The 25,265-nt window shown below is 40.2% G+C and overlaps 1 protein-coding gene across 1 annotated transcript in view; it reads right to left on the reverse strand.

The window, feature by feature from the left end:
- Positions 1 to 623: 623 nt before the first annotated feature.
- The window catches only part of LOC130470307 (protein FAR1-RELATED SEQUENCE 9-like), a 29,216-nt gene continuing 4,574 nt past the window's right edge, over positions 624 to 25,265 (reverse strand). Inside the window, exons 2-5 of the mRNA XM_056840229.1 lie at positions 2,859 to 3,288; positions 2,183 to 2,752; positions 1,087 to 1,481; positions 624 to 838 (exon numbers count right to left, since the gene is read on the reverse strand). Of these exons, the coding sequence (XP_056696207.1) occupies positions 774 to 838; positions 1,087 to 1,481; positions 2,183 to 2,196 (474 nt within the window). The 5' untranslated portion in view covers positions 2,197 to 2,752; positions 2,859 to 3,288 and the 3' untranslated portion in view covers positions 624 to 773. The remainder of the gene's footprint in view (positions 839 to 1,086; positions 1,482 to 2,182; positions 2,753 to 2,858; positions 3,289 to 25,265) is intronic.

The following is a 25,265-nucleotide window of genomic DNA, read 5'->3' on the forward strand; positions in this document are numbered from 1 at the left end:
ATTGAGCTACTTTGTTAAATAATCAACGCAATTAGTTAAAAAATTGCAAGATAAATAAATAATCTGAAGTAAAAATTGAAGTAGTATTAAAAATCAAGTAAAACTATTTGTGTTTTCTCTTTGAATATTTTCTCTGATAGTTTCATTACTCAATCACTTTCTTTAACTAATTCCTGTTCATATTCAATTAATTACACAAATCTTTAAATATAGTTGTGGTTTTGTTGGAAATGTTCCGAATTCTTTAGCTGCTGTTGATGATTCTGTGACCTCAAAGAATCCCTTTTTTCTTTTACTTCTTCCTTTTGTCTTTATTTGTGGTGGATTCTGAACTGTTATTTGTGGAAATTGACCAGGATATTCTAGAAGTGCATTTGATGATGATGATGATGAAGTAGGTGCCACATCCTCTGCTTCTTTTTGAGCTGCCTCTTTTTGTGCTGCCTTTTCTGCTTCTAGCACTTTATTTATGTTGTCACTAGCACTAGCATAAGCAGCTCTCAGAACCTAATAGTAAAAAATAAAAAATAAAAAATAAAAAAGTTAAACTCTAATAGAAATTAGTATTAAATTTGTATGTAATAGTTAACCTTCATTTAGTTAAAAACCTTTTTTGCCTCGTCACTGTCCTGACATTTAAGAACCAAATTGTAAACATTTCTTGCCATCTCGTATGAAGTGATTTTTCTTTTTTCAATACCATTATCTTCTCTTTGTTCCACTCTTTTCCATACTTCACTTTTTGCAAACTTTGTCCATCTTTTGCAAATATATCACTCTGGGATATTGATTATAGAATGTACATGTAGAACTCGAATTGCATGAAAACATAGCCATCCTGCATGTTGTAATAGGATCAATATTTGATCATAATGCAAGAAAACATAAACTGAAATCGAAGAACTTTCTGAAATGAATTAGTTAAAAAATGAATACAATTAGTTAAGTTTTTCAAACAATTAGTTAAGAACTGAAATCAATTAGTTAAAAACTGACACTATTTAGTTAAGTACTGGAATCAATTAGTTAAGAATTGAATACGATTAGTTAACTTTTTAAAAGAATTAGTCAAGAGAATTAGCTAACCTGATTCTTCAAAATTTCTACAATAGCAAGCAATTGAATTGGTTGATGGATCAAATGCTACATGTTTTGCAGTGTGGTCTGGCCATGATTCGTGTTGTACTTTATAACCAATGAAATTGTCCTCCATGTGATGAATAGTTGATATGCAACCCATTGCATACTTGAATTCTTTTTCGAAATCTCGAAACAAGGTGAGGGTATAAACACTTGCCGCGTGTTTAATCATTCCAACCATTGGAAAATCTGATTTAGGCATTGAATTTCCGCAACTAAACTCATTCTGATCTTCTTGATACCTCCACCGATCTACTGTTGCCCCAAATATATGGAAGAATTCTGTTAGGGTAGTTGATTTGTTCCCTTTAAATCCAATGGCATTGTTTGTGCTCTCACTCCTTTTTAAAACAAAAATATTCAATTAGTTAATAAATATACTGAAATAGTTACATTTTAAAACCAAATAGTTAAATAAACCAACCAAATAGTTAAACAAAACACAATTAGACAAACAACTCCACCAATTAATTAAGCATTGCAAGACATTAGTTAAAAAATCGAAACACTTAGTTAAATATTTATACCAATTAGTTAAATATTTATATCAATTAGTTCAGTTGGTAAACTAACCTTTGTGAAGACAAAATACCAGCTGAAAAAAAAATTGTTTAAAGATGTACACCACTTTTCCTTTATGGTGTACAAATTTGTAAACCATTCATGATTTTGAAGCCCATACGTTTGAATCATTTCAAACCAAGTCGTTTCAAATTGTTCTTCATTGAAGAAGCCATATAAACACTTTTTAAAAGTGTCCTTCAATGTCGTGTCAGCCTTTAAATCTCCAAACCTTGACACATCATTTTTTTGTAGGTGCCATAAGCATAATCTATGTCTAGTATGAGTAAACACCTATTATATTCACAGAATAGTATTAGTCAAGTATTAATATGAATTAGTTAATGATTTTAACTTTTTAGTAAACTACTTAAGACATCAGAGAAGAGTGTCTATCAATTAGTGAAGATTTTTAAGTGATTAGTGAACAAAAAGAAGCAATTAGTTAACAATATTAACAAGTTAGTTAAGGTATTCTTACTGGTTCAATAGCATTTGCCATTGCCTGATCTTGATCAGTGAAGATAGTTACAGGTGCTTTTTCTCCCATAGACTCTAGAAATGCTTCCAATAGCCACACAAAAGTGTCTGTTTTTTCATCAGCAATAAAGGCACATCCAAACATCACATTACTCCAGTGGTTGTTGACGCCTACAAACGGTGCACAAACTAAGTTGTATTTGTTTGTTCTGAAGGTCGTGTCAAACACACACACGTCTCCATATATATCATAATATTCTTTCATCATTCCATCTCTCCAATATATGTCCATAACTTGATTTTTCTCATTCAACTTAACACGATAAAAAAATCTGGTTCTTCTTCTCCTCTGCGAACTAACATATTCACCACTGCTTGTGAATCTTTTCCTTCTATTGTTTTCATCTTCAATCTACTTGAAAAATTCATGTGGTCAATTAATGTGTGGCCAAGCACTTTCGGGTCACCGGATTCATTACACATATATCTGTATGAATCTGCTGGTTGTATTCCTGATAAAGCAAGCCCTTCAATTACTTGTGTCTTATCTTCATCAATTTTTCTTTCTGATCTGTAGAGCAAATAGTTAATGAAAAAATATAAATAGTTCACGTTTTAAACAGATTAGTTAGGAAATTAAACGAATTAGTAAAAGTGTTTGGTTTAATTATTTGTACCTATGAAAGTGTTGCAGTGACAATCTTGCTAAATCATGATTGTGTTCAATAACATGATACTTAATTTCAAACATTCCATTACAGTTCAACTGCACTCTTATCTGCGCATTGCATCCCGTTCTAGTAATATCTTATTTTCTTGTTTGTTTTGACGCTTTTTTTGGTTTGCTTTCACATGGTAAAGGTAATTCCTCGTTATTTTTTGATTTTTCTTCCCTTCTTTTTCCTTGCTTTGAACAACAAAAGTATTGTTCCTTGAGCTCTCCAGTTTTTGGAACTCTCCTTGTTGTAGCTTTCCTCACTGAAAATCCGATCAACACTGAATGTTTTTTATAAAGAGAAAATATTTCATCAAGGGTATGTGCATCATATCCAGTCAATGATCCTCTTATTTCATCCTCTGTTAAGTTGTCAAATTTAGTTTTCAAACCTGTAAAATAAAAAACAAATTAGTTAAGAATCAATAGAAATTAGTTAAAATCTTAAAGAAATTAGTTAAAAAAATAATGCAAAAAGTTTTAATCAGATAACTAGTTTAAAATTTCAGTTATTTAGTTAAAGAAAAAACATAATTAGTTACAAAATTCAAATGTTTAGTTAAAGTTTTCATTAGAATTAGTTAAAAAATGAAACGAGATAGTTAAAAATATTTTAATTTGCCCAACAAGTTAAGGGGTATACTTACTTAAAAAGTTAAACAATCAATGTAATTAGTTATAATATTAAAGACATTAGTTACAAAAATAATGCAATTAGTTTTAACCGGTTAACTAGTTAAAAATTTCAGTTATTTAGTTAAAGAAAAAACATAATTAGTTACAAAATTCAAATGTTTAGTTAAAGTTTTCATTATAATTAATTAACAAATGAAACGAGATAGTTAAAATTATTTTAATTTGCCCAACAAGTTAAGGGGTATACTTACTTAAAAGTTAAACAATTAATGTAATTAGTTAAAATATTAAAGACATTAGTTACAAAAGTAATGCAATTAGTTTTAACCGGTTAACTAGTTAAAAATTGCAGTTATTTAGTTAAGAAAAAACATAATTAGTTAAAAAATTCAAATGTTTAGTTAACAAATGAAACGAGATAGTTAAAATTAGTTTAAATTGCCTAACAAGTTAAGGGGTATACTTAGTTAAAAGTTAAAAGTTAAAAGTTAAAAGTTTCATATACATAGTTAAACAATTAATGTAATTAGTTTAGACAAGAGAATATTTAGTTACAAATTTTTTAAATTGTTTAATCGGTTTAGGAGCAATTAGTTACAAAATTCATAAAATTAGTTAAAGAAAACTAAAATTAGTTAACATATGAAAGTATTTAGTCTATTTGCCCATTGTGTTTAGTTTATTACTCGAGGTGTTACTTCCAGACGTTGTATCTGACACCGTTTCTGATGTTTTTCCAGAAGTTGTGTCTGACGTTGTTTCGGTTGTTGCAGTATTTCGTGTTTGATATTCAAGTAACAAATTCATTGGTTCTGGAACTTCAAATCTAGGAGGAGCAGGTGATTGAAAGTTAACAGGGGAATTAAATCCATCAGGAGCAGCAAATCTAGAAGGAGCACCAAATCTAGAAGGAGCAGCAAATGTAGGAGGAGGAAAATATCGATTATCAGTAGCAAATCTAGGCATTGCAGGTGGAGGCGGAAATCGTTGAGATCGAAATTCTTGAACTGTAGAAAATCGAGGTGGAGGAAGAAATCGTGGAGAACGAATTCGTTGAACTGTACAAAATCGAGGTGGAGGAAGAAATTCAGGAGGAGGATGGTATTCATGGAGGTTGTCTCCGCCGTAGAAGGTTGAAGAAATCCCTAAATTGGTGGACGGTGCGGCGGAGTTGTTAAAGTTATCATGCGAAAACGACGGTGAGGACTCCATGGAAATCGACGGAGGAGAAAAACCAGGGTTCTCGGTGGCGGAGGAGGAGATGAGATTCGCGATCTGCGGATTAGGGTTTAGGGTTACATAGAGAATTTTGAGAGGAGAGAAGGTGAAGAAGCGGGTTTGTAGAACTAGTGAGAGGAGAGAGGGAAACGGCGAATTTATACAGCGCGTGAGGCTACGCGCGCGTGGGTGAATCAGTTGGTCTTTCCTGCACGCGCCGTAAGGCGGTCCTACCAAAAAGTTGCTGGTAATACATAACCATTGTATCACTAATATACAGTTGATATATCTCTTACCCATAATTAATATGTTTGCAGGGTAGATGAAATGGTTGAAAAAATCAGAGACAGAATTGTGTTTAGAATTTCAAAGTTGGAAGTTTCAATTGAAATAATACCTTAGAGATGGTGAAAATTAATACCCGTAAGTCAGTATACACAGCCAACACAGGGGATGGAAAAGATAATCCTTGGGAACTTGTGCCTACAGGCTACATCCCCTGTGGGGACGAAAAGCACGCACGTGAAGATGGTTCCTTTTATCAATTAATAGAAATTTCTACAAAATTACCACTTTGTCATTAATTCAACGATTGGTACAAATTCTCACGCTTGGTACAACTTCTCACGCTTCTCACCTAAAACCACTTCTCACCAGATCTCAACCCTAATATATCCAGGTTCTGGTGAGAACTTCCCTTAAGATGAGAACCTCTTCTATAATGAGAACCTTTTAACACCATTGGATTTAGATACAGTTAACGGATGAGATCTAATTTTAAAGTAATTGCAAAACCCAATTCCCGAATCCCTAATCTCCGGTCAACTTTTGTTAAAAATAACACGCTTTCTCTCTATTCCTCCCTTGGCCAACAAACAAACTGTTGTTTCTCTCTCTTCGCAACATCCTTCTAATCTTCAAGTTTCTTCATACTTTCAGAAATTCGTCCCAAAATTAGGTCTGTTTTGTCAAAATTAAGTGATAATGCACTATATTTCTCGCGAAATCAAATTTAATAATTCTATTGTGATTTGCGCTACAATTTTGGAGTCCGTCAAATTTCATCTGCGACGCTGAATTATCATGGTGATCTACACAATCAAGCTCGGAATCAGGTATTAACGCAATTTCTTAAGATTTGAAGCTATTCAACAAATTTCTTAGCTCGAAATTTGTTTGTTTTTGTAGGTGATTTTTGTCAATTTCGGAGTTGATTTCGTTCAATTAGGATTTTAGGTTTTACTTCAATGCTCATAATAATATGATTTTTACATGAATTATATGAGGCTAATGTTTTGTGCCGGAGCTCCTGTTTCTTTCGCCGCCGTAATCAAGTAAGTTACTTAAGTATTTTCTCGCTCCTCTTTTGGAATCGGAATTTACATGATTTTCCCGAACTTGCCATGTGTTGCGAGATTTTGATCAAATTGAGTAGTTGGATGACAAAACTAGGGGTTTGAATTTGATTAGAGGATATTCAGGCTACATGGAATGACGAATAGCTTGTGATGTTCATGTGTCGCTGTTATATTTTTCTCCTGTGTTGTTGCTCTGGTATGTGGTTCCATGTTTGAAGTTATTTTGCTAAGTATAAGCCAATGTTGACCTTGATTGACTTTGGTGTTTATTTTGTTGGTTTTTTTGGTGGAATCTGGACTTAACTACGAACAATGGTTAGTACATATGTTGATAATTAGGATCGAGTAGTGACACAAAATAATTAAGTATTAAAATTTTGCAAAAGTAAACCAAATATCTCTAAAAGTATACTAAATATCGCTAAAAGTATACTAAATATCGTCAAAAGTAAACGGTATAATACAATGATTTTTTTCTTCTAAACTTTGTTGCCTTTTCATTGATATACTTGGTAGTTTTTAAGGTCTACTCGGACATAAGGTCCGTTGCATTGATAGATTGATTTACCTTAATTGGTTATGCACATATGCTACAGTCATCCTTTTTTAAGACTTCTGAACTTCGTTCATCTTCTCTAGAATTATATTAGTAGTGTTATTGTACGGGATCATATCCAGAGAGGACAGAACATCAACAACAGAGCAAACCCTGACACCCAGGGCACACCCAAGTCAAAGAAAGACTCTAAACCCCAAGCCAAGTATATACAGCCCAGACAGATCAAACCTCCCCAGATCACGTGTAAAGACACAGAGCAGAGCTAGGCAAGGCTGCATCAGTCCAAGAAGGGACCTGCAGGCTAAACGACAACGACAAGGAATAAAGTACATCGCCGTCATACACGTGGCGGCATCTAAGTAGGCCAAAGTACAGAATAGTACGCCTATAAATAGCACCCACATCATTCATGATGGGACACATTCTTACACACGGTACTTGCTCCACCTTCTCTCTATATTCCCTCTCTAAAGACTTCTTATCTATGAAGGAAATAATGCCCTTGGTCCAAGTATGCATTCTATGTTAAGTCTAATAAATGCGGTTCAGTATTAATTAACAAGTTAATAATTCAGTGAGATCAAGTGAGCTGAATGCCTAGCTAGAGGCCGCTTCAGTTCAAGTGGAATTAATGATATTAATCCACAGCTTACTCTTGACTGAACCCGTAGGGTCACACAAATAGTACGTAAACGGATCAAGTATTTAATGGCATTAAATACTCCATCTATGAATATTCGGAACCGACGGATCTTGGTTTCAGTGGGAGCTAAGATCGTCACAGGCAAGAAATGAATACTCCGGAAACGATGATATTGCCAGAAATGGAAATATGGATCGTATCGGAAATATGAATATTATCCAAGTCGTAGATGTTGCCGGAAACGGAAACATGGTACGTATCGGAAAATATTATTGGAAATGGAAATATTACCAGAATCGGAAATATTGCCGGAAACGGAAATATTGTCAGAATCGGAAATATTGCCGGAATCGGAAAATAATTCCGGAAACGGAAATATTAAATATTTGTTCGAAACGGAAATTAATTCCGGAATCGGAAATATTAAATATTGTTCGTATCGGAAATAGATTCCGGAAATGGAAATTTAATCGGAAGCGTATCGTACGAATTAGCATCGGACGAGGCTTGCCGGACGAAGGCCCAGCACGAAGCCGGGGCCAATCGCCCAGCAAGCATGCGCGCCACAAGCCCAGCCAAGGCAGCGCCCAGGCCTACCGCAAGGCAGGCCCAGCGCGCGCCAAGGGCCACGGCTGCGTGGGCCGTGCTACGCGGGCTGCTGCTCGCACGCGCATGGGCAGCCCTTGTGGCTGCCGTGTGTGTGTGAGTTTGTGCTCATGCGTAATTCCTGAATCTACAAGAGTCAGTGTATGATTAAATTTCTATTCCTAATTGGATAAATTAATTAAATAGAATTCATGTAGGATTCTAATTCCAATTAATTCGCATCCTACTAGGATTACGATTCCTTTTCCATAACTCTATAAATAAAGGCCTAGGGGTCATAATTTATACATAAGTTTCAAAGTATTCAAAAGTGAGTTTTTTGAGAGAAAATTAAAACACACATCTTGCTCAAAAGTGCCGAAATTTTCTAGTACCTTAAGGGCGATTCTAGTTGGTCAATCTTAAGGCGGATCCGGACGTGCTGTGGACTATCTACGGAGGGACGACACTTGGAGTCCTAAAAGACTTGTTCTTGTTCGGTTCGGGCGCAGCTAGGGAGGGCACGCAACAAAGAGTATGCATCTAAATTATGCTATATGATTATGTGTAAATAATATGTTGTGCTGGGTTAATGGTTGTTTCCGCATGATCTATGTAATGTCATATGTATCATAACCTAACAGTGGTATCACGAGCCCCTTATTATTTTCATAATCTAAATTGCATGAACATGGTTAAATATTACAAATTTGCAAGAATTAAAAGGGGTGATTAATTTTCGTAATTGTTAATTAATTGCAAATTGCGTTTATTTAATTATATGTACGCAGTTTTTTCGGCAGTTTCTTCATTACTCATCCGAATTGAGTGATTTTTGTGTCAATTCCGCATGTAAAAGGCATTCTAAAATTTTGACAAAACTAGTATTTTTCTGCCGAACCCAGAATTCTCAAATTCGAAGCCCAGCTATGACTTTTCGAAGGTTTTAGTTTTTCGAATGCAAAATTTCGTAAATTTAAGATGTTAAATTAAATATTTGCGATTCCTGTTGATAAATCTTGAATTTTTGATTGACCTACTGCATATGTTTAACAAGTTTGAATGCCTAGTCTTGTTAATTATGCAATCTAATTTGTAATTATGATTAATTTGTTGAAAATTAGAATAATTTAGAATTAATTTGAATTTCATAATTAATTGTAATTTAATTAGAAACCTATGATTAAAAACCACCATAAAAATTGTAAATTTACGATAAATTTTAAATTTTTATGACCTAGACTTGAATCCATATCAATCGGAAATCAATTTGATAATAAATTTTCGATTTTTCGCCCTAAAATTATGAAATTAATAATATTTATTAATTTGTCATTAATTTTAAATATAAATTTTAAATTTTTATGCGATTCGTTCAAATAACTTGCACGCACGAAGCAATGGACGCTTCGTGTTACCCTTAAGGGGTGTTGTATAATGCGGGCATGCGACGACGAGCAGGGGAGCTCGTCGCCCGTGCGGCACGAATGCAATGAGCAAGGGCGTAGTGCACGAGCACAAGGCGGCAGCCCTGCCTTGTGTCGTGTGCCACGAGCAATGAACGAATGGGCGTGGGCGAAGGGCGAGCCAAGGCAGTCGCGTGTGGGCAGCAAGCGAGCTGCGCCACAACGCGCGCTGCCTCGCACAAGTGCGCGCAGCCTCGCGCGCAGCGAGCGCAAGCTCGCGTGCCACGAGCGCTGCGCCCAGCACTGCTCGCGCGCGCAGCGCGCGATGTCGCTCGCCCAGCGAGCGATGTCGCGCCCCAGCGAGCGATGGCTCGCGCGCGCAGCGCTCGATGTCGCTCGCCCAGCGAGCGATGTCGCGCCCCAGCGAGCGATGGCTCGCGCGCACAGCGAGCGAGCCAGCGCGCCCAGCGAGCGATCTCGCGCGCGCGCACTGCGAGCGATAGCTCGCGTGCGATGGGGCGCTGTGCGGAGGCTTGCGATAGGACAGCAGCAGCTATGCGACGAGCGCATGGGCTGCGCGCACATGGCCAGCAATGGCTGTGTGCGTACGGCCCATGGGCGTGCAACGCGTAGGGTGTTTGCGTTACGATTAGATCGTTTTGAATGTTTAATTTGAAAATTTCAGTTCACGTAATTTTAATTAATTTTAAAATTAATAATTTGAATTAATTTCTTGGATTTTAATTTTGAATATTATAATTATAATAAATGGAATTTATTCTAATTATTTTACTAAAATTAAAATCATGAATTAATTTAAATGCGACTGAAATTAAATTAAATTTTTGGATTCAATTATAAATTTATATGAGCTTTAAATTTTAATTAAATTTGTATGTTTCCGGTTAGACTAGAAATACAATTTTATGTTTAAAATTAGTAAAGCATATGAATTTATTGGTTTGAGTGGGAGCGCTTTTTAGTCATAAACTCTTGATTAGGTCTACAAATCCTTAAGGTTAAAACAACTCGATTAGAATTAATAAGGACTGAATAATTGGTAGATTATTGGTGCCCTTGATTAATTGCTGCAAATGTTTACGTGATGCATAATGTGTTTTACTAACCAGCTATGTGGGCCATTCATGATAATGAATGGGTGAATGGTATATATTGTATATGTACTGTTTTGCAGGTTATGAAGTGACTAGTATGGCCCAAATAGGATAGAAAATATGGTCTGCGTACCATTAATTTGAATGTAATTGGTCTAAAGTACCAAAGTTATTTTTCAATTCAAATATGGTCTGCGAACCATCAAATAGTTGTAATTAGTTATAGCTTATCCTATTTGAAGAAAATGGTGCCTCCCACGGAGATTTTCAAGACGGACTTTGAAGTCAAAGCTTCAAGATGAAGTCGGGCCATACTAGATCACAAATATCTTATGCATGTTTTAAGTTATTTATTGTTTTAAATATGTCTTAAAATGCATGAGATCATAAGCTTGATTATGTTGCATGATTAAGGATTTTAGTTCACTTAAAATCTAACCAACATAGTAAGAGCCTTAAGTTCCAAACTTTAAAAATTGAGTTAAAAGGTGCCATGCCAAAATAACACTTACTTGGATAACCTTTACATCAATCTTAGTAATAGTTTTCCGCCATAACGAGGTGTTACTTATTGATTCTAAAGGGGTAAGGTACACAAATAATTGTGAGTACATGTTAGTTTTGGTGAAACTCAACGATATAAGTAAGGAGTCCTTTTATGTCGTGGCAAATTCGATAGGTTTACCTAATAAGTTCTTAGACGTACCTATCAACCAAGAATAGTTTCTAGACTATTAGCAAAAGGCTTTTGCTTACCTAAGATGTTCTAGGATTAAGTCGACAAACTGTGCTTAGTTCTTCAATGATTTTAGGATCTTGGAATCATTTTATTCACACCTGCCGGAACACATAACTTGAATAAAATGCTTAATAAACGTTGAATTATGCATGTATGCTAGAATTTAAGTTTATTAAGAGAAACTGTGAATGGTTATTTATTTGTTTATTCTTTTCAATTGTAGTTTTTAATATGGCAAACAACAATTCATTCAACATTCGATCAATTCTCGAAAAGGAGAAGTTGAACGGGAAAAACTTCCTTGACTGGCAAAGGAACTTGCAAATAGTTCTTATGCAGGAAGAAAAGGAGTATGTCCTAGATGAGGCGATGCCCGAAGCTCCTGGCGACGGGGTCACTCAGGCTGCCCTCAATCGTTGGATTGATGCCAACAAGGATGTGAAATGTCTAATGCTCGCCACCATGAGTGCGGATCTGCAGAAAACGTTCATCAACTCAGATGCTTTCACAATCATCAGTGAGTTGAAGAACATGTTCCAAGATCTGGCTCGAGTCGAAAGATTCGAGACTCATAGGCAAATTCTTGAGACCAAGCTTAAGAAAGGCGAGCCCGTAAGTCCACATGTTCTCAAAATGATTGGACTCATTGAGAATATGAGTCGGCTGGATCAGCAATTTTCTCAGGAAATGGCTATAGACACCATCCTCCATTCTCTTCATAGCGGGTATGATCAGTTCAAACTGAACTACAGTATGAATAGTCTGGACAAAACGCTCACTGAGCTTCACGGTATGCTGAAGACCGCTGAAAAGACGCTCAAAAGTGATAAGCAAGATGTGCTTATGGTGCGTGGGGGCAAGTTCAAGAAATCTGGAAAGAAGAGGAATGCTAAGAAAGGTGGCAACAAAGCCAGCCCAACTAAGCAAACTGGCGCCAAATCTGCAAAGAGGAAGGTCAGTCAACCCACTTCTGAATCCGAATGCTTCTACTGCAAGAAGAAGGGGCATTGGAAGAGAGATTGCTTGAAGCTAAAGGAAGATCAGAAGAACGGAACAGTCGTTCCATCTTCAGGTATTTTCGTTATAGACTGTATACTTGCTAATTCAACTTCTTGGGTATTAGATACAGGTTGTGGCTCACACTTATGTTCCAATCCACAGGGACTAAGAAGAAGTAGAAAGTTAAGCAAGGGAGAAGTCGACCTACGAGTGGGAAATGGAGCACGGATTGCTGCATTAGCCGTAGGAACTTACTATTTGTCGTTGCCCTCCGGGCTAGTTTTGGAACTGGAAGAATGTTTCCATGTTCCAAGTCTTACTAAAAACATCATTTCAGTTTCTTGCTTAGATGCTAAGGGATTTTCCTTTATAATAAAAGACAATAGTTGTTCGTTTTATTTTAAAGAGATGTTTTATGGATCTGCTAGATTAGTCAATGGACTTTATTTATTAGATCACGACAAACAAGTATATAACATAAATACCAAAAAGGCCAAAAAGGATGATTCAGATCTCACCTATCTGTGGCATTGTCGATTAGGCCATATAAACTTGAAACGCTTAGAAAGACTTCAAAGAGAAGGAATTCTAGAACCATTTGACTTAGAGGATTATGGTAAATGCGAATCATGTTTACTTGGCAAAATGACAAAGCAACCTTTCTCTAAAGTTGGAGAAAGAGCAAATGAACTATTGGGTTTAATCCATACAGATGTATGTGGACCAATGAGTACAAATGCTAGAGGTGGTTTCAGCTACTTTATCACTTTCACTGATGACTTCAGTAGGTATGGTTATGTCTACCTAATGAAGCATAAGTCTGAATCCTTTGACAAATTCAAGGAATTTCAGAGTGAAGTAGAGAATCAATTAGGCAAGAAGATTAAGGCACTGCGGTCTGATAGAGGCGGTGAATATCTGAGCTATGAATTTGATGACCATCTGAAAGAATGTGGAATTCTATCAGAATTGACTCCTCCTGGAACACCACAATGGAACGGTGTGTCAGAACGGAGGAACAGAACCTTGCTAGACATGGTCAGGTCAATGATGGGTCAGGCCGAACTTCCATTAGAATTTTGGGGACATGCACTAAATACAGCTGCACTCACTATAAATAGAGCTCCGTCTAAAGCTGTCGAAAAGACTCCATACGAATTATGGTTTGGAAAGCCTCCAAATGTGTCTTTTCTTAAGATTTGGGGATGTGAAGTATACGTCAAACGATTAATTTCAGACAAACTTCATCCAAAATCTGACAAATGTATCCTTGTGGGCTATCCAAAGGAAACAAAGGGGTATTACTTCTACAATACATCTGAGAACAAAGTGTTTGTTGCTCGAGATGGTGTCTTTTTGGAGAAGGATCACATTTCCAAAATGACAAGTGGGAGAAAAGTAGACCTCGAAGAAATTCGAGTCGAACAACAAACTCTAGAGAATGCTCAAGATGACATTCAGGATGAAACTCAGAGATCTTTAGAAGTATCTGGTGAGAATCATGGTCAATCTAGAAATATTACCCCGCGTAGATCGCAAAGATATAGATCTCAACCGGAAAGGTACTTAGGTATTTTGACGAACGAGAGCTATGACGTTCCATTACTTGAAAGTGATGAACCTGCGACTTACAAGCAAGCTATGACGAGCCCTAGCTCCAAGCAGTGGCAAGAAGCCATGCAATCTGAATTAGACTCCATGTCTGAAAACCAAGTATGGGATTTGGTCGATTTGCCAGATGGCTACCAAGCCATTGGAAGCAAATGGGTTTTCAAACTGAAAAAGGACAAGGATGGGAAACTTGAAGTTTTCAAAGCTAGATTGGTTGCAAAAGGTTACAGGCAAGTCCACGGTGTGGATTACGATGAAACCTTTTCACCAGTTGCAATGCTAAAGTCTATTCGAATAATGTTAGCAATCGCTGCATATTACGATTACGAAATATGGCAGATGGATGTCAAAACTGCTTTCTTAAACGGCGTTTTAACAGAAACTGTGTTTATGACACAGCCTGAAGGTTTTGAGGATCCAAAGAATGCTAAAAAGGTATGCAAGCTAAAGAAGTCAATCTACGGATTGAAGCAGGCATCCAGGAGCTGGAATATACGTTTTGATGAAGCAGTCAGTGACTTTGGTTTCATCAAGAACGCAGACGAATCTTGTGTATACAAGAAGGTCAGTGGGAGCAAAATTGCTTTCCTAGTATTATATGTCGACGACATATTGCTTATCGGAAATGACATTCCTATGTTGAACTCTGTCAAGATTTGGCTTGGGAAATGTTTTTCGATGAAGGATCTAGGAGAAGCACAGTACATATTGGGCATCAAGATTTACAGAGATAGATCTAAAAAGATGATTGGACTTAGTCAAAGCACTTATATCAATAAGGTGCTTGATAGGTTCAAGATGGCGGACTCCAAGCGAGGCTACCTACCCATGTCTCATGGAATGACTCTAAGCAAGACTCAGTGCCCAAAAACACTTGATGAGCGTAGACGAATGAGTGGGATTCCATATGCATCATTGATTGGTTCAATAATGTATGCTATGATATGTACACGCCCGGATGTTGCGTACGCACTTAGTGCTACGAGCAGATACCAGTCAGACCCAGGAGAGGCGCATTGGACTGCTGCCAAGAACATTCTGAAGTACCTGAAAAGGCACAAAGATGACTTCCTGGTCTATGGTGGAGATGATGAATTAATTGTTAAAGGCTATACGGACGCAAGTTTCCAAACCGACAAAGATGATTTCAGATCACAGTCTGGGTTTGTCTTCTGCCTCAACGGAGGAGCAGTAAGCTGGAAAAGTGCTAAGCAAAGCACCATTGCGGATTCTACAACTGAAGCGGAGTACATTGCTGCACATGAAGCAGCAAAGGAAGCTATATGGCTAAGGAAGTTCATAGGAGAACTTGGTGTAGTCCCCTCCATTAAAGGACCAATAGCCCTGTATTGTGATAATAACGGAGCTATTGCACAGGCAAAAGAGCCTAGACACCACCAGAGAGTCAAGCATGTACTTCGTAGATTTCACCTTCTACGAGAGTTCGTTGAAAGAAAAGAAGTCGAGATAAGCAAAATTGGAACTGATGACAACATATCAGATCCATTAACTAAACCTCTGCCGCAAGCGAAGCACAACTCGCACACTGCAGCTATGGGAATCAAGCATATTGGAGAATGGCTTTGATGTCTCTGTTTAATGTTTTAAAGTTTTAGAGTTTAAATCTTTGTAAAACATTATTGGTTAATCATTCACAATAAATGAAAGAAATTCATTTTTCCATTTAATTTGTGGTTTATTAAATGATGAGTCCCTTCAATTTGACGAAATATTCAAGATAGACTGTCAGGACCAGTCCTGTGACTAAGAAATGTCTATCAAGTGAACTTGAATGTCAAAGGTTGAAAAATGGTCCCTAATTGGAGTTTTCTATAAAATTGGACGCATAGAAAACGTTAGACGATTAGAGTGCAAGATGACTAGTAGTTCTGTTTCTTGAACTATGTGGACATGGCAATGTCATAATCATTTGCATAGATACTTACTTTGGGAAGACTAGTATCGGACAAGACCTATGAAACTTTACTGTAAGAGATGAAAGTCTGTCATAAGTAAATTTCATTAAATTATTAGACACTAAATCCTCAATACCTGAGTGATTTGAGATTACTTGTTTGAGAACTGGTTGCTTTGACGTTGACCAACCGTCGCACCGTAAAAGGAGGCTATAAAGGCAACGCTCAGGTAATCACCTATCAAACGAAGTCTAATCTCAAGATCGCAAGATTGGGATTGTCCTCCCATAAATCGGGATGAGATGCTTAAAAGTTGTACAAGGCCACTCGGAGAGCTAGAAACTGTGAAATGCATGGCCGTGCTCGGATGAATCATAGGCTATGATTATCTGTTTATTTGATCAGTTGAACTCTGAAACCGAGGAACACCTCTGGACATAATAAGGATGACAACTCTTACCTTATGTTCAAGAGCAAGCATCGAGCGACAAAGGAATTAGGAAATGCACACTTGTCCCTAAGGACAAGTGGGAGACTGAAGGAAATAATGCCCTTGGTCCAAGTATGCATTCTATGTTAAGTCTAATAAATGCGGTTCAGTATTAATTAACAAGTTAATAATTCAGTGAGATCAAGTGAGCTGAATGCCTAGCTAGAGGCCGCTTCAGTTCAAGTGGAATTAATGATATTAATCCACAGCTTACTCTTGACTGAACCCGTAGGGTCACACAAATAGTACGTAAACGGATCAAGTATTTAATGGCATTAAATACTCCATCTATGAATATTCGGAACCGACGGATCTTGGTTTCAGTGGGAGCTAAGATCGTCACAGGCAAGAAATGAATACTCCGGAAACGATGATATTGCCAGAAATGGAAATATGGATCGTATCGGAAATATGAATATTATCCAAGTCGTAGATGTTGCCGGAAACGGAAACATGGTACGTATCGGAAAATATTATTGGAAATGGAAATATTACCAGAATCGGAAATATTGCCGGAAACGGAAATATTGTCAGAATCGGAAATATTGCCGGAATCGGAAAATAATTCCGGAAACGGAAATATTAAATATTTGTTCGAAACGGAAATTAATTCCGGAATCGGAAATATTAAATATTGTTCGTATCGGAAATAGATTCCGGAAATGGAAATTTAATCGGAAGCGTATCGTACGAATTAGCATCGGACGAGGCTTGCCGGACGAAGGCCCAGCACGAAGCCGGGGCCAATCGCCCAGCAAGCATGCGCGCCACAAGCCCAGCCAAGGCAGCGCCCAGGCCTACCGCAAGGCAGGCCCAGCGCGCGCCAAGGGCCACGGCTGCGTGGGCCGTGCTACGCGGGCTGCTGCTCGCACGCGCATGGGCAGCCCTTGTGGCTGCCGTGTGTGTGTGAGTTTGTGCTCATGCGTAATTCCTGAATCTACAAGAGTCAGTGTATGATTAAATTTCTATTCCTAATTGGATAAATTAATTAAATAGAATTCATGTAGGATTCTAATTCCAATTAATTCGCATCCTACTAGGATTACGATTCCTTTTCCATAACTCTATAAATAAAGGCCTAGGGGTCATAATTTATACATAAGTTTCAAAGTATTCAAAAGTGAGTTTTTTGAGAGAAAATTAAAACACACATCTTGCTCAAAAGTGCCGAAATTTTCTAGTACCTTAAGGGCGATTCTAGTTGGTCAATCTTAAGGCGGATCCGGACGTGCTGTGGACTATCTACGGAGGGACGACACTTGGAGTCCTAAAAGACTTGTTCTTGTTCGGTTCGGGCGCAGCTAGGGAGGGCACGCAACAAAGAGTATGCATCTAAATTATGCTATATGATTATGTGTAAATAATATGTTGTCCTGGGTTAATGGTTGTTTCCGCATGATCTATGTAATGTCATATGTATCATAACCTAACAATCTATTTGCTGACTTAGGCATCGGAGGGGGTTTCCTCGGTTAAACCCCCGAGGTTAGCTCACGTTTGCTCTGCTTGACAGGGCCAAGGCACTCCGGAACGTCCTCCCAGTTCCACACTCGGAACAAGTGGCGCTAGAAGGAGGGGACTTCCCAGACCTTGCCTCTAAAAGACCTACCCTCCCACAAAATGACTGAGTCAAGCGAACCGATAATCCAGCAGATAGAACCACCCACCTCTAGAAACAACCAGAGAATCACAAACGTACCTTTGTTCGGCATGCCTCAGAGTCTTGGTCCGCCAAGAGAGACACCACAACCCAGAGCTATGGCAACCCCCAGCCAGGGCCAGGGCATCCCAGTTCCAACCAGTGCCTCACTAGCACGGTTGGGGGCACAGTTCTCACCCGACCAGATGCGCACAGCCATAGAAGTCCTGACCTTCCTTACCCAGACAACACCGCAAGCCCAGGTCATGAGGACAGCCCCAGAGGTTGAGGTTGAGCAGAGGAGGAAACGTCCCAGACCCCAAAACAGTCCGAACGTCTGGAGGAGGAATCTGCAGCAGGAGATGGAAGGGGCTGACAGCCAAGAATATGAGGCAGAAAGTATCACGCCTAGCAGAGCTCAACCCAGAGCGAGAACCGAACAAGCACCCAGCTAGAGGCACCACTCCGGGTCAGGTATGCCAAATCCCACCCGAGCAATAGTTAAACCTGATAATTCCCCTTTCTGTGATGAGATACTCTCGGAAAAAATGGAAAAGATAAAAATGCCCACCTGCAAATATTCCGGAAAGTCAGACCCAACGAATCACCTCTCTGCCTTTGGAGGACACATGATGCTATATACCAACACAGACTCTATGTGGTGTAAGGTTTTCCCTTCCACTCTGGAGGGGATAGCACAGAGCTGGTTCGGTAAAATACCCAAGGGCACCATAACCTCTTTCCGGCAGTTAGCCATCTTGTTTCGCACCCAATATGTGGCAAACATTGCCAGAGAAAGGATGACAGGGGAGCTGATGTCAGTCATCCAAGGACCTCAGGAATCTCTGAGGGAGTACATATCCAGATTCAATATGGAGGCATCGAATATACCCAAGTTACAGCAAGAGGTAGCAGTCCTGGCTATGATGACTGGTCTGCGGGATGGAGAATTCAAGAGTTATCTGGGCAGAAAGTCATTCACAACCCTGGCAGAGGTACTGGGGAAGGCAAATGAATTCATAAAAAGTGAAGAGATTGGCAGAGCAACCTCACGACGATATGTAGCAAGTGAGAACAATTACGGTAGTCAGAGCAGAAAAGAGCCGTACAAAAAAGAATACCCGGACAAAAGGGAAAATCAGCAGCCCAGAAAAGATTGGCACGGGCAGGTCAGAGGAAGGGGTAGTGAGTTCAAAACTGAAAAGCGAGGCAAATTCAACGAATACACTCCTCTGGTTGCATCCAGAACCCAGATTTTTGCTATCAGCAAGGAGGATGAGAAATGGCAGAGACCACCGAAAATGTACAACAAATACAGGGACACGAAGAAGTACTGTGATTTTCACAAGGATCATGGTCATCTCACAGAGGAATGCACTCACCTGAAAGATAACATTGAGGACCTGATCCGAAGGGGGTACCTAACACAATTTAAGGCAAAGAGCTCATACAGCAGGACCTACGAAAACAGGGATGATGAGGGTCGATTTGATAACAGGAAGACAGAGCAAAAACAGAACCACCCAGCAGAGCAGAAGAGGTCGAATGATATACTGGTCATAACAGGAGGACCAGTCTACGCTGGTACTACAGCCAGCGGTGCTAAGGCCAGTGTGAACGAATTTAAACACCAGGTTAATTACCACAACTCAGGAAAATGGCCTGCCCCTCCAAAAATCCCACAGTGCACTTTTACAGAAGATGATTGTAAGGGCATAATTTATCCCCATGATGACCCAATGGTGTTAGCTCTGGATGTGGCTAACAGAAAAATCCATCGAATCCTGATAGACGGAGGAAGCTCTGCAAACATTCTATTCTGGCCAGCTTTCCAAGAGCTGCAGATTGAAGAGAAGCACGTAAAGCCAGTTAGCTACCCAGTAATTGGTTTCACAGGAGCAACGGTGATACCAGAAGGAATAGTTAGCTTACCTGTCCAAATTGGGCAGGGGAAAGATATCAAGGATGTCATGGTTGATTTCATGATAGTCAAGGTACCCGCAGCATACAATGCCATTCTGGGCAGACCATTTATTCATGATGCAGGAGCAGTGGTGTCTACTTATCACCTCACCATGATGTACACAACGAATGATAACAGATCAGCTAAGGTCAGGGGAAACCAAGAGCAGGCTAAGAGATGCTACCACACAGCCCTGAAACAGCCACCCAGACCCCCGCCCCTGGCAGAGGCAGACATTCCCTTGTCCAGAAAGAGAAAGAGAGCAGAGCGTAAAAAAGACGCACTACTGGACATGGAGAATTTTGAGCATCGTGAAGAAGGACTGTTAAAACCAGCCCCAGCAGAAGAAACAGAAGAGATAGAGCTGGAGGAAGGAGTAGAGGACAGAACAGTCCGAATTGGCACAGATATAGACCTTTCCCTGAGGGTAAATATCATCGATCTGTTGCGAGAGCACGCGGACATATTTGCCTTCTCTGCCGACGAAATGCCAGGGATTGATCCCAACGTCGTGGTCCACAGGTTGAATGTTAACAGAGAAGTCAGACCGGTGAAACAGAAGAAGAGAGCTTTTTCGACAGAGAAGAATGTAGCCATCCAGGAAGAGATCAGCAAACTATTAGCAGCCAAATTCATAGAAGAGTGTGACTACCCGGAATGGTTGGCTAATGTTGTGATGGTAAAGAAAGCAAATGGTCAATGGAGGATGTGCGTAGACTTTACAGACCTAAACAGGGCTTGTCCGAAGGATTGCTACCCGCTACCCAGAATAGATCAACTGGTGGATTCCACCAGCGGGCATGCCCTGCTGAGTTTCATGGATGCCTTTTCGGGCTATCACCAGATCAGTTTGTTAGAATCAGACCGGAAAAAAGCCGCCTTCATCACAGACGCTGGAGTTTACAACTACAGGGCTATGCCATTTGGTCTAAAGAACGCAGGGGCCACATACCAGAAACTGGTAGACAAAATATTCGCAGGACAAAAAGGCCGAAACGTGGAGGTGTATGTAGATGATTCCATAGTCAAGAGCAAAAAGGAGGGTGATCACATTAAGGATCTGAAGGAAACTTTTGCAACATTGAGGCAATTTGGTATGAAATTAAACCCAAAAAAATGCGTGTTCGGTGTTAAGTCTGGAAAATTTTTGGGATTCCTGGTCAGTGAAAGAGGAATTGATGCCAACCCAGAAAAAGTAGAGGCCATACTCAACCTACCAGAACCAAGAAACATACGAGACATCCAGAGGTTGACTGGGAAAATGGCAGCACTCACCAGGTTCATCAGCAAGTCCGCAGACAAGTCTCTCCCCTTTTTCCAGGTGCTAAAGGGAAACAAAACATTTAAGTGGGGAGAGGAGCAAGAGAAAGCATTCAAGGAGGTGAAGAACCATTTGAAAAGCCTCCCAACCATAGCCAGACCAGAAGTGGGGGACATATTACAGCTATACATCTCTGCCTCCAAGAAAACTGTAGCAGCAGCTCTGGTAGTCGAGAAGGATAAAATCCAGCAGCCAGTCTACTTTGTCAGCCACATCCTCAACCCAGCAGAACAGAGGTACCCCCTGATTGAAAAAATGGCCTTCGCCATCATGATAGCTGCCAGGAAATTGAAACCATACTTTGACGCGCATAAAGTGCAAGTGTTGACTAATCAGCCTTTAGAGAAGTCATTGCAGAGGCTAGATACCTCTGGTAGACTCCTGAAATGGGCAGTGGAACTCTCAGAATATGACATCGAGTACAAACCCAGAACCGCCATAAAAGCACAGGCACTGGCAGATTTCATTGCAGAGGCATCATACGAGGAGGAGGAAGAACCATTGGGGACTTGGCAGATCTCAGTAGACGGCTCCGCCGCAGTCACAGGGTCGGGCGCAGGTATCATAATGGTGTCACCAGAAGGCAACATTTTCGAATATGCTATAAAATTTAAATTCAAAGCTTCAAATAACGAAGCAGAGTATGAGGCGGCAATCGCAGGAATCCAGATGTGCAAAGCAGCAGATGCTAAGAAAATAGTGCTCAAAACCGATTCACAGCTGGTGGCCAGCCAATATAGAGGCGAATATGAAGCCAGAGAACCGTCTATGCAGAGGTACTTGGCCTTGATGAAAGAAGCAGTAGCCCAGCTAGAAAGCTTTGAGATTCAACTGGTTCCCAGGGCAGAGAACAGTCAAGCAGACGCCCTATCCAAGTTAGCAAGTTCGACGCTACAGGACTTGGAAAGAACAGTGATGGTAGAGGTCCAGGAAGAAAAGAGCATTGACAAAAAGCCTGTAGTCAACTTCATTGACACTGAGCCACAGTGGTATGACAGTATAGTCTCATACAAGCTGGGAAGGGGCCTTCCCACAGCAGAGCAAGAGCAGAAAAAAGTAAAACGAAACGAGCATTGGTTCGTCATTTACCAGGGTAAGCTGTACAAGAAATCATTTTCGTTGCCTCTGCTGAGATGCATATCAGCAGAGGAGTCACAACGAGTCATTGAAGAAATACACGAGGAAATATGTGGAAACCACATAGGCGGCAGGACATTAGCCTTGAAAGCTCTCAGAGCAGGATATTATTGGCCAACCATGGTAAGTGATTCTCAAGCATATGTTAAAAAGTGCGACAAGTGCCAGAAATTCGCCCCAGTGATCAACCAACCCTCTAATGACTTACAGCCAATCATCAACCCCATACCATTCGCCCAGTGGGGAATGGATATTCTGGGACCATTCACAGCAGCAAGCGGGGGAAGAAAATTTCTGATCGTGGCAGTTGACTATTTTACTAAGTGGATCGAGGCAGAGCCCACTAAAAGCATAACAGCCAAACGGATGAAGGATTTCATCTGGAAGAACATTGTGACAAGGTTCGGCATCCCAGAAAGTTTGGTCTTCGATCATGGAACACAGTTCGACTGCACTCCTATAAAGGATTATTGCGCTGAACTAAGAATAAAATTCGCATACGCATCTGTGTGCCATCCCCAGAGCAATGGTCAGGCAGAGGCAGCAAATAAACAAATCCTGGGAGCACTGCGAAAGAAGGTAGAAGATTTTAAGGGTGCATGGGCCGACCTTATTCCAGAGATCTTATGGTCCAACAGGACCACTGAAAAAGAAGCAACAGGAGAAAGTCCTTACAAACTAGCTTTTGGGGCTGAGGCGGTCCTGCCTGTCGAAGTGGGTCTACCTAGCTTTAGAGTGCAGTACTATGAGGAAGGCACTAATGAGCAGCGTATGAGGGAAGCATTAGATCTCTTACCAGAAGTCAGGCTGCAAGCAGAACTCAAGTTGGCAGCAAACAAAGAAAAAATGAGCAGGGCATACAACAAGAGGGTAAAGCACAGACCTATGCAAGTGGGGGATCTGGTCCTCAGAAGAACAGCTGCCACTGGAAAGGGAAAGGCAGAAGGAAAATTCTCTGCCAATTGGGAAGGACCTTACCAGATCACAAAAGAGGTAGCCCCAGGCTCATACCATCTAATGACGATGGAAGGAAGAGAATTGAAGAATAGCTGGAATGCCAACATGCTAAAGAAATACTATGTATAGACACAAGAAGTTAATACTATAACAAGGCAATAGAAGCCAGAGTAGTTCTTCACTTTTGTAATTTTCCACGCTTACAAGCATAATGAAAATTGGCCCAGCTACCTTCGATAAGAAGAAAGTGCGTCAGGTCTCTTGGAAAAGTAAAAGGTGAACGGCTAAAACTCGTAAAAAAAAAAAAAGGGGGGAAACGCTACCCACGAATAACTTGGTCTGATCAACCAAGTTATTGGGTAAGTTTTTTCTCAACGAGATTTAAGCAAAAACTTTTCTCGAGCTTTGTCCTGGCCAAAGCCAGGACAATTCAATAATACGCAGCCAAAGTAGGCTGGAATAAATATGAAGATACTTTTTGAGCTTTGTCCTGGCCAAAGCCAGGACAATTCAATAATACGCAGCCAAAGTAGGCTGGAATAAATATGAAAATACCTTTTGAGCTTTGTCCTGGCCAAAGCCAGGACAATTCAATCATACTCAGCCCAAAGTAGGCTGAAGTAAACACAAAAACACTTCTCGAGTTTTGTCCTGGCCAAAGCCAGGACAATTCAATAAGGCACAGCCAAAATAGGCTGAAGCAAATGCGAAAACACTTCTCGGTTTTTGTCCTGGCCAAAGCCAGGACAACTCAACAATACACAGTCCAAAACAGGTCGAGGCGAATATAGAAATACTTTTTGAATTTTGCCCTGGCCAAAGCCAGGACAATCAAGCATGCAAAGTGGGTCAAATGGAAATATGGGGGAAACAAAACAATAAAAAAAATAGCAAGCAAAAAGCAACAAGGTAAAAGGCAGCATAAGCACGACGAGTTAACAAACAACGGGACCGGCGGCTATACCTCAAAAACTTATGCAATGTACAGCCCTACAAAAATGGCCACTGTTGATCAAAACTAAAAACGATAAATATTATCCCCAGAAACAAATTCTTACTCTCCACGCAGGGAGGACAAAAACAACCAGAAAAAATAAACTACGCATTGGCTGAGGTAGTGCAAGATGAACATGGGGACAGCCGCCTGTGCCATTATTGCCCAACATCATCTTCAGCATCAGACAGAGGCAATTCCCCAGGGTGAACATTTTCAACACAATGATCAGGCACCCCATCATCTTCTGGCACCGCACCGCCCGCAGCTAGAGACGCTTGCTCGGCCTCCCTCTTCTTTCTCAAAAGCTCAACATGGAGCCCAGCCAACCAAGCAGCTTCGATTGGAGACCAGTCAAGATCAGGATGCTTTTCTTGCACTATTAGCGAAGCAGCCTTCCACCCGCCATCATAGCTCTGAGTGCGCAGAGCATACTGCTCATCTGACCGACGGAAGTCGCGAACGGCAGACGCAAGCTGATCTTCGATGGAGTTCTGCAGTTGGGCCATCTCATTGTCATGAGACTGCTCAACAGAGAGAAAGTCTTGCTGGAGAGCCTCAATTTTCTGCTGTCCGGTGACCAGATCAATTTGGGCCTGAGAAAAGCTAGCCTGCAGCTGATCACGCTCTTCAGTAACAAGCTTCAATTGATCATTAGCCGAAGTAAGACAGGTCGAAGATAACTCCAGATCAGCAGTGAGCTCCTCAATTCTCTTCTTTTGGGCCTCTATGTGAGCAACGTTGGCAGCAAGTCGTTTCTGGTAAACTATGAAGACTTCTGTCAACTCACGAACAGCGTTGCCACACTAAGAACACAGAAAAAGAGACAAGCATTATAAGTTGGTGCATAACAAAAGAAACGAACCAATGTACCAAAGGAGAAGAGAAGTAAACCAAGTATACCTCCATGACCTTCTGGCAGGCATTCGCCCCAGGAGTATACAAACGCTCTTTGGGCAGGTCGCTGGGCAACTGCAGTCCTCTTAACATCCTCAGGGCAAGCGTCCCGCCTTTCTCAGGGTAGTTCCCATATAAGCTTTCTGATTCGGACACATCCCAGCGCGGGACAAAAGTACGATCCGA

Source organism: Spinacia oleracea, chromosome 3 (assembly GCF_020520425.1).
Source record: "Spinacia oleracea cultivar Varoflay chromosome 3, BTI_SOV_V1, whole genome shotgun sequence".
In the NCBI taxonomy this organism is placed as follows: domain Eukaryota; kingdom Viridiplantae; phylum Streptophyta; class Magnoliopsida; order Caryophyllales; family Amaranthaceae; genus Spinacia; species Spinacia oleracea.